Source organism: Ambystoma mexicanum, chromosome 2q (genome assembly GCF_040938575.1).
Source record: "Ambystoma mexicanum isolate Mex_15411 chromosome 2q, UKY_AmexF1_1, whole genome shotgun sequence".
Lineage (NCBI taxonomy): Eukaryota > Metazoa > Chordata > Amphibia > Caudata > Ambystomatidae > Ambystoma > Ambystoma mexicanum.
Genome location: NC_090924.1, coordinates 918334430 through 918345529, shown reverse-complemented (window position 1 = coordinate 918345529; position 11100 = coordinate 918334430). Strand labels below are relative to the sequence as shown.

The following is an 11100-nucleotide window of genomic DNA, read 5'->3' as shown; positions in this document are numbered from 1 at the left end:
ATGCAACCTATGTACTATATATCAAACTTTGGCCTATGCTGCATCATTTGCACATGTAATTCTGTACAGGCTGTACAAAAAGACAACTAAAGGCCTGCATGCAAGAAAACGTAAGCACCATCTGAGCAACGAACGAAAACTGGCCATATATTGGAAAATAACACACAGCATGGAACAATTAAGAAACATGTGATTCTTTGCAATTGAACAGATGAAAAAAAACGCTTATGGTGGAAATAGTCAATTAGAGCTCAGGAAAATAAAATGTATCTGGATTTATCAGCTTCGGGCCATAGAGGTTGGTATACACACAGATGCATACTTTGGTCTATTCACAGAATGACAGTTTCAAAATTAACTATTGAGTATTGAAATGATAACGCTTTTGTAGGTAACACTGTAGACATAGAATAGCTATCAAAATTATCATTTCTAAATTCACAATTTGTAATTCAGTTTCCAACTATATTTCAGCACGCACACAAGACAAGATATCTACCTATTTTAACATAGAGGACTTGTGCACCAGACGATCAAGTATACAACACTTGAATGTATTGGTAATTTTCTTCTCTTCTCATTTTACCCTTTCCTCCGCCATCATCTAAATGTTATCTATGTTAACAACCCATAGGCCTATTGTGGCAAATTCAGTTGCATAAAATAATTTGTTGTTCACATTCGTGTCTATTAGACCCATATTTTGTAACAAGCTTCACTGGTGGCCTTACGTCACGGTAGGGTCAACTCATTCTCACAAGCATATACTTGTTATCCAGAAGCTCTGACAACACAGTCACCTAGTAGTTGTCTGTGGCCCAAAACTATGTTGATCACCTATATTACATGTTTCCCAAGCACATTACCCACCAATGATATAACCATCACTAGTGTTCTTACTACTGTCAATAATTTGTGCCCCCTTTTTTTGCTGCAGTGTAGCAATATGCACAACATTATTACATTGTGTTAACATATAGTTGTTCAATTCAATTAGTAGTTAGGAAAGTAACAGCAATTATTATTCAAGTTAATAAAAGGCGTGCATGGCCACCTGTGTGCCAGTTGAATCCAGAGCAATAAGTTCTTGTGTTGTGTGTGGGCTCTGGGGTTTCGCTCCAGGCCCACGCCTCCTGCCGCAAGCCCAGGACAATATAACAACTGGTGACGGGGATGGGATGCGGCCCCCTGCCGATCTTGTGATTCGATGGACACTGCCTGCTCTTGCCGTGCTGCTGGCGTGGCAACGCTCGCTCCCATCTGCGGGAGTTGGAGTGAGGCTCCTTGGTGCTCCCTGCTGGAGGGAGCTTGCCGGCCGGTGGCGCTCAGACGTCTCAGTTGCAGCCCATTTATAGTATTAAAGTCTCCTGACTGGAGGAGCACTCAACGGCACTGACACTCCCGCCTGGGGGACCAATGGTCCGTGTGGTATGTTGGGGGAAATCTACAGCATAGTGATTCAAGTAATTATGTTAGATCATACCTATTAACTAACTAATATGACAAGTGGAATCTAGGTAGCATACTTATTACAGTCTTTAATGTCTGCCCAATCATATAGATGTTGGACAATCCCAATAAGTAAATCGCACTTAAATCGAGAAAGTTGGAGTTCATATATTTTAACCAGGATATTCAAGTGGCTACGGGCGGGGTTGAGTATCTCCGTCATTTCATCTATTTATACCAAGATTGTAAATAAACTGAGCACTCCAATATTTGTGACACTGAATTATATCACCTATCTAGGTAACCAAATCGATTCCCCTTAAAGTCTGATCTGGAACAGAACAAAGAGTGAGTATTGACAACATATTTAGTCTTTTAGACACTATAAGCGTGTTTACTGATACTTAAGGAGACACACTATAATCGAGGAAGTATTAATGATATTTCCACATTTACACGGGTGTGGGTGACCAACTACTCTTATGGTACTTTAAGAAATGGATAATCTCACCATCGTGTTGCTATGGAATTCCTAACAATTGACAATCCAGCTAACAATTGCATGTTGATACACTTTATTGAAGTAACACGCTATAGTTATACTTTAACATGCATATAGATCCCAAAGAACATTGATTGACACACTATTCTTGATTTTTCTTGCGTTATTTCTTGTTTTTATCGTGTGATATCATATGTTCATTTGTGTATTTTATTTCCCTCTCTTTTCAAAATTCCATATTGTTGGTATCCAATTTTATTTCAAATGTGCTCAAACTGATGTATTTCATGGTGGTTTTGGGAATTTTATTTCAAATGTGTTCAAACTGATGTTTTTTCTTCAAGCTGTTTTTTGGAATTTTTATTGATGAAGTGAATTGTTCGTCTTATTTCTTGGAATTTTGATTGATGTATCTTATTGTTTGACCTCTTTCTTTTCACGCAAAAACCAAATGTGTGAGTATTTATTGGAACAGATGATTTTTGATTGAATTTGGATTCTGGCATCCTACCATACCAATTAAACAATGTGTTAACAACAATTTGTGTGTTCTTAAAAAACGGTTTGCGCTTTCTATTATGTCTGGAATTAGTTGTTTCTATCAAAACATTTTTTCAATGGTTTCATTTTCGAATGGTTTCTGGACAATAGTAATTTATTTGTTTTAAATGTGATGCAACATATGGATTTTGTTTTGGTGTCAGCATGACTACTGCTGATATATTTCCAACCACTTTTAATTATGTGTATGATTATATGTTAAATTCTCACCAATGGATGATGATGTGCCGGTAATTTGAATGTATTTATATATGGTTCAATGCAATATGAATTATCAACACTTTAGTGCAATTACAAGCCTTGAAAACGACCAGTGGTCGAAACACATGTTGGCTGATTGAGCGCCGCCAAACAGGACTTGGGGTGACCGGTGTGCTGCATGTGTAAAAGTACCTGGTATCTCCTTTAGTACCGAGGGGGCTGATTGAGCGACACTAATAAAACATCGATATAAGACTCAATGAGACATGTTTCTGTTCTTATTGTGAGATAAGCGCACACGCCTACAAAACAACATTTCATGACTCTACAAACATGTATTATGTGTTGCTCATACATATATAATTGACGTGACCACTTCTTGTATTTATTCGTTTCGTTTTCTTTACTTTCTCTTAAATTCACAATTTACATAAAAACATAAAATACTACTTTTTGAAACAATCAACATTTAGGCACACCTTCCACATTTATAACCATCACAGAAAGCATACTACTTGTCACTCTGTACTTTTTTTTAAATGGTTAATATTCCTTTATCCCAACACATTTGTAGAAACATTGTTTTACACCTTGGCTCAAAATTACATCATTTTACTTAAAAAAGTTACAAAAGGGTGCATAATTCGTTTAAGCTAAATTTATATTCTAGTATCAAAACTAGCATGTCCGTCTTACTATTTCTTTTTCACTCATAATAAGTATTGCAATGCCGTTTTGCGATGTGATCACTGTTATATGCCGGTCCTCATAAAGCACCTGTTAGATGTGAAACACGTGTCGCCTATGAGATCTACACATTAACAAATAACAATCATGTTAGAAAAGAAACAGGATCTTGCAACAACTGACAAACCATCAATGTAGTTAATAGACTCTGTAAAAACGAGTGAATTTCAAATTGTTCACCCAAACTAACAAGACACACAAAAAGAAAAAGAAAGAATAGTACAAAATTACAAAATATGTACTCAGTTGTTGACTTCCTATACAAATGGCACAGTGCAAATTACATCAGGTCTTTTGCTTTGAAGAACTGCAGTTTCATCCTGACACAAAGGCAATGCTAGGAGCCAAGCGTTGGTTGTGGTACATATGTTCGGATTCAGCGCAGACTGGTTCTGTTCGAAGGAGACCCATTCAATTGGCAGACTCCAGAAGGGGTACTCCTTGAAGTGCAGGCACTTGAGGTTCATTTTTTAGTTTGTACTCTGGTGTCTAAAGACGCTGACCTCTTGCTTTCTATTGGTAAGAGCCAGCATAATGACTGGTTGCAAGGCTGTCGCCAAGCCAAGGGAAGTGTGCACCTTCTTGAATTTATCCTGAGGGCTCGGTGCCTCATTGCTGAATGCGTAGGAAAGAGCTTAACCATCAGGAGGGACTTGCAAGGTTGCAAATTCCAGCAGGATTTACTCACATCTTGCCTTTTTGCAATCCTAGTTCTTCTACAACGTAGACAGCGCAGGCCCTCCACTAGCTTAGTTTGAAATCCCAAAGTTGCATACATCCAGGCATTCTGGAGGCCAACCAATCATTGGGGGCTGATGTGGTCACATTTAGAGACTTCTTCCAGGGCACAATTTTCAGATGCCGTTTCAACCTCGAATCTAGACACCGCAATCAAACTGGTCTCATCTAGCCATGGCATCTGCAGCCTTGCACTCCCACCGAAACACATACTCTTTCATTCTAACAAACCTTGGTGGAAGGAGTCTGCACTGGATTTTACAGACAGATGCCTGGTCATTCTCAGAGAATATAGAAGCTACCCTCCCTGAAGCTGGTAAAAAGTTCACCACCAACCAGTGAAGCCATCCGTTACATAGGTAAAGTTATTTACACTGAACAAACAGGGCATATGATGTATCGGGTCCCTGTGGCCCCTCAGGTCAGGGGGATAGGGGTATTTGCTTGCCTGCTGAGTCCTAAGACTCATCAGGAAAAATGTGGCTAAACCAATAGGAAAAAAACAAAAAGTTACAAGGTTGTTTCTTCAGATCGATAGCTTACACCTTTGCTCTCACATCATCTATTAGCTAAAATAAGCTTTCTTCTCACTGAACAGAGGCTACAATTTCTAGAAAACTATCTGGACACATTTGCTCAGTATTAGCAGTGATTTATAGTGCAAGGAGAAAATGTTATGTATAATTGTTTAATCTTGGAGACTATCATTAAACTAGGCATCCTGTTAATTTTGTATTCAGTAAAATGGGGGGGGTGCAAATATAGTTTAGCTGAGGGGACGCAATCATTTTTCTAGGGGTGGGGCAAAATGTTCAATGTTGATATTTTTTTCAGGGATCACATTGATCACTGTCCATTGCAAAAACCCCATCTGCTCTACTTAAAAGCACATTGAGCGAGTAATATAGATAAACATGAAATGATTTAAGTTTCCAAATTATGAGGTGTTTGGCGGTTCTACCCAAGGACTTTTGGTTGCCGCTTTTGGAAAAAGGTACATTTAAAAGCACGTGGGCAAGTTACTTTAATGATACAAAACGCTTTGGGTCACATCATTAAATGTATTCTTTGAACAGTAGTGTGTTATGACTTTCTATTGAAATGTTTCACGTTATTACAATGACTTCATATTGATCAATCTACCTGATTTTGAACAATTCAGAGATTTCCTGTTAAATCCTTGGCTATTTATTGGCCTGTGATAGTGTGCAGTGGATGCTGTTTACTATTATCGTTCAGTCCATGTGTCAGGACTGATTTCTCTCCCCTGCACCTTGAATTCAGATAACTACTGACAATAATTTCCAAACTCCTTTTTGTATAATTTCCATATTAAGGTGTGCACTGTTAACACTTTGTATACTTTAATAATACATGAAAGGATACACATTTAAACTTAAATGGAGGTTTAGGAGTTCTACAACAAGGAATAACAGGAATAACTGAGCCAAAATATAAATCACTTTGGGATAATAAAAAAGACTTAAGCAGGGGTGGGACAATCTCGCGAAGAGAGAAAATTATTGCAAGATCATGTATGTTAAGGTAAAAAGGGCCACTGCCATGCATTTGAGGAATGAACTGCTACTGGGTGTCAATACTGCAGCCCTTGAAGCTCTTATTGGCATATGATGGTAACACATGCATGTTGGAGGCTGTGGAGTACCTCACACATGTCAATCTGAGCTGTTTGGGTGAGTAGGTCAGAAGTGAAGCGCTTGTCTCTCACATGAAACCAGCCTTTCTTTGCAAGTACCAACCCTGAGGTAGGGCCAACTTAGACGTTCATCCTTTTAAGGTTAATAAAGCAGACTATCACAAAATGTGGTAATAACACCTGTTATTTTTACAGTGCTTAGATGCATGAGGAATCTGGCATGAAGCGTTATAAGAACACATTACTATACCATGCTCACCGGAATTGAATGGCATTGCTGAGGAATCTGGGGCTCCACTTGGCATGCCATGGCACAACCTAAACCTTTGAGGGCTGCACCTACATTTGGTGACGGTGACTTTACCATGCTCAATACATTAACTGGTATTACTATGGCATTTAAGGCAATGCATTATATATGATGGCAGCAACTAGACATGCAAGGCGCCATTACATTACATTTCGTGACTAAATGATGTATGTGAGACATTAACTTGTATTGGATGGCACAATTGGGGCATTTGAGGCTGTGCTTGCATATAATGGCAGCATATGCACATGCAATGTTACACTTAAAATAAAAAGTGCTACCAACGTCCCAACATAAACTCAATTAAAAAGCCAAGACATTTGGTTTGTCAATGCTTATTTTTTCCATTATTTACCTTTCTCTCTCATGGGATATACATTTATAGTTTTTAGTTCTTGTTAGTTGCTGACACAAACAATGTCTGTGGCAGACTGACATTAGAATGTCAAAGTGTGCGGTAAAATAACTATCACTTCAAAGGTTCGGCAGAAAATCTCTAAACAGCAGAAGCAGCGCAAAGGTGACGCAATGAAGGCGGCACAGCAAATGGTGTCAGGGCCTGCACGTGGCTCTCGGCCATTTAATGAATATCTTTGGAATAGTGGCACTCATTCCTGACTCATTCTATAATTGCTGTTTTATCGGACAATCTTAATTCTGCCATTATCATTCTTGATGCAGGTTTTAAAAATTGTACTCTTAGTGTATTGTATAACCAATTTCTACAATAGCAGCCCATTCAGTTTGTTTTTGGCCACTGAAAAGCTAGTGAAGTGTTACGTCTGACAGCATGGACAGGCAGATGAACCATGGTGCAGTATCACAACCAGAAACATTTGTCATTGTTCATGCACTGAGGTTTATCAGCACGTGTTTCAAAACTTGCTTCTCTATGGTGAAGACTAGTAGGCCCAAGAAGGCATTTTCCTTTGAGGCACACAAGACCTACTTCTGATCTCTGGGCAAGAGTACCCACCACAATGGAACTGTTTGAGTGGTGAAGGATAGGGAAACAAGTGGAAAAGGCGACTGCTTTTTTATTTGGATTTTGAGTCATTTGTATAGCGCACCAAAACAAACCAAATCGTGTCTGGAGGCAGATGAAATCAACGCAACTCAAGCGATAATATGAGAAAATCATATAAACCAAGTTCCAGACCCTAACATTAAAATTCCTCGATAGCCATCCTACCACAATTACTTAAACAAGTAGGTCTTTAGAGCTTTACGAAAAAGACTCAGTGTTTTTATGGCCTGAATTTCCAGTGGAAGTTTATTCCAAATCTTTGTTTACAACCAGAGTTTATTGCACGGCCACAACTGCCGGGTAGGTTGGTAGGTTTTTGAGCGGTTATAGGTGGTGAGGTCTGATTAGTGGCGGACCCTTGTACAAAGCACAGTGCTCCCGCTGCTTCATGGCACTGAAGATCTTCTTGGTAGACATACTGTCTGAGCTGACCAAATGGTTTTTTCCAGAGGAAAGAGGAAGTGGAACAATCATGAGCGAGCAGAGGAAAGGGAAAATGGGGTAGAGCTACATGTGCATCCGGATCCATGAATGGACGGGTAATAGGTGGCACCTGGCCGAGCGGATGAGGCGAGTGCCCTGATGTCAGTCACTGCTGCACAGATTGATGGTGGGCTGTCAGGTGTCACACACTGAAGGTGGCAGGAGGAGGATATGCAGCTTGCATTCTGGGAGTGGTCCCACCCCATGAATGTAGCACACAGGGAAGCAGTAGTCCAATCTGGACATGGTTGGAAAAACTGAAATCATGTCTGGGAAAAGAGACAGTGGGCCTCATTACAAGTATGGCGGTAAGGCAACAACGGTGCCGGTATCGCTACTGGCACCGTTGCTACCGTACCGCCACACTAGGAGTTCTGCTCGCGGGTGCTCTTGCAGCCACCAGGTCTGACCTGGTGGCCGTACTGGCAGCCGTGAGCAGAACATGATTGTAGCCCGGTAACTGCCCATTCACTGGTGCCGGAAGCTCGTGCGATTTTGGAGGTAGCCTTGCCAGTAAAATCGGCAAAACTACCTCCAACCTCGTAATTAGGCCCACCTACTTCAAAGGTTTTGTTCTCTCCGTAGCCCCACCCACCAAAAAGACTGAAATGAGAACAATGGATAACATGCTTGTCAGGCTCTGAATGACAGAGACATTTGAAATCACTGGATCGCCTGCAGAGTGAAAACCGTGTCAGAACCGAACCGAATTGAGGATGTAGACTCCTTTGCTGTGAACACCAAAAAGGAGGCTTCTGAGCTGGGAATGAATGTCAGCATTCTGCAAACCACAGTGACTAAAACATCTGATACATTATCCGTGGCTATTTTAAGAGCTTTCTGGCTTCTGACCCAATGCCCAGAGGACAAGCATGGAAAGGGGCCCTGGGAGAAGGTGTGATGGGGAACCTTAACTGTAATTCTGGTCATGAGTTGAACCATTGGGTGCTGGGAGCAGCAGGAATAAAATGGCATCATGCACTATATATATTAAATTTCCCCCATTTAAGGCTTGAAAGAACAGGCAAGAGTTACTGGCAGGGAGGTGGGAGTCAGGCAGGCAATCTTGTAACAGGAAATACAGGCGGCAGTACTCCAACCAGCCATACTCCACGTGTCACAGAAAAGCGAAAGAGTGTTCTCCCAACTGGGGCGTGAAGAACCTTATTAGCTAATGTGGGGGAGTTGAAATTGATGGTAATTATGTGTTGACTATGTCAAATCTGCTGGATGATTTACCTTCGTGTGGATTTTTCGTAAGTGGCATTCATACAAAACTATCTGCTCTACAAAAGGATTCCACTGCTGTATTGTATTGGCACACACATCTTATAGAGGAGGTTATGGAAGAATGTCAAGAATTTTGTATAGTAAAATGTAGTCCAATAAGTGTGCATTTTTGCCATCCTAGACCACCTTCCCCCACTTTCCATTAATTACTAAATCAATTTCCCTCCGGTTTAGGGGTGAGTGGTATAAGCGTTTTTTGTGATTGTGTAAGAATAGTATTCCTCTGCTTATGTATCAATCTCATGTTTAATATAACGTAAATAAAAATAATTTCTCTGGCCAACCCAAGGTACTAAAACTGCCATACAGTGCATTCAGTTTTTGTTTGAGATTGCTTATGCACCAGTGGAAGCCATATGAAGAATAACCACCCCTAAAAACTTCCACAAAAACAGCATCTCAGTGGTTCTGAACAGCAGGGCCAGCCACTGCCCAATTTAGCCCTATGCCTAAAATTCTAGAAACCGATTAGGTGCAGCACGGTTTTCACACTGTGACTTCCTTTGTGAGAATTGCAGCTGTTGATATTTTCACCTCCAATTATTAGAATGTAATTTAAACAAATGTAACGACTATCCCAGTTTGGTTTGCTTTTAAGTGTGCAATAACATGTCCAATAAACATGACTCCCATTATTTTTGTTCACTGCCTTTCCTTTCTACTCGGTCACCAAATTCAGTAGCATCGGTGCACTAGAACAGCTATAGTTTAAATGTAAAAGACAAAACAACGTCATCATTCTTTGTTCTTTTCCTTTTGGTTATCTTTGTCATAACCTGATTTGTAGAGTCTTCTAGGAATAACCAAGATACTGCCATCAGCATTGCAGTGAAGGATGCACTGGCTGGGGCTCACAGGCTTCCCCCGATCATCTCTTAAACTACGGAAAATGGCATGGTAAAGGCTGTCCAGTTTTTGTTTCATTATGCCCACTGACTTGTTGCACAAAGCTTTTTCCCTTAGAAGGTTTTCTCTCTGGGCTGCAAGTACACAGATGTCATCTTCCAGGCTTAGAATCACATCTAGCTTCCTCTTGCGGCAGTTGTGGGCAGCCAACTTATTTTTTCCTCTTCTCCTTATGTCACGGATGACCGATATTTGAGTAGCTGTCAAATAGTGCTTGGAAAGCATGCTGTTGAACACGTCGATTGGCATGTTGACCATTTCATGTACTGGAAATGGAATCTTGAGAGCTTTTGCATGATGTTCATCTCTGTTCTGATTTGCATCCATAGAACTGGCATATCCACTGTTCGTGTTGCTGGATTTAGCGGGCACACATTGATCTTCTTCAGATCCATGCTGTAATGGATTCGACAAAAGACTGTATGTATGATTATGTCGAACATGTTGGGGCGTCTGCTCATCCCAAGATCTTGAATCCCTTCCATAACCAAAGCAGGAAGATGTGTTGTGGTCTGGCCAATGACGCCCAACTGCACCTTCTAATCCATCAAATGATGCAAATTCAGAATCACTATCGTTAAACCTAAGACCTTCATCACCAACTGATGTACATGATAAGGCTGCATGGAACGTGCTCAAGGAGTTAGTGCTGTGGCTTGAATTTAAAGAAAGTCTGGAATCAGGTTCAGGTTGGTCAAAGAGTTGCGGCAGGTCCAAGGCTAGGGACCTGAGATCAATTTCATCAAACAAACTTTCATCAAGGTCTGAAAGGAGATCATTGCCAAAGTCTGAAAATAAGTCTGCCAGGTTGGCCTCAGTCCCAGCATCCTCTTGATTAATACTTAAATTCGGTAAGGTCCCAAGTGGCTGCATGCCCAGCTCTGCTAGATTTCTTCTTGGGATGTGGTTGGTTCTCACCAGTGCTGCGTCACGTAAGCTGACATCATGGCTAATGGCTTGGTTGAAATTAACACTATACAGGTCTGACGGATTAGCCCTAGTGAAACTGCTTGTAACCGGCTGATTATATTCAGATGAGATGTCCTGAAAAATAAATGAGAGAATTTAAACATACGTTTTGTAATGAATAGAGATACATCACTTCACATTCCCCATTGTGGCTTTTGGCCTCCAACTTTAAAATCATTTTGATAATTTATATGAAATGAAAAATAGATCTGCTAAGCATATTTCACACTTCTTTCCCAAGCTGAATAGTTGAAGCAACC

General features: G+C 40.5%; 1 protein-coding gene across 1 annotated transcript in view; it reads right to left on the bottom strand.

The window, feature by feature from the left end:
- Positions 1-3016: 3016 nt before the first annotated feature.
- The window catches only part of NFE2L3 (NFE2 like bZIP transcription factor 3), a 107584-nt gene continuing 99500 nt past the window's right edge, over positions 3017-11100 (bottom strand). The window contains exon 2 of the mRNA XM_069648206.1: positions 3017-10915. Within this exon, the coding sequence (XP_069504307.1) occupies positions 9701-10915 (1215 nt within the window). The 3' untranslated portion in view covers positions 3017-9700. The remainder of the gene's footprint in view (positions 10916-11100) is intronic.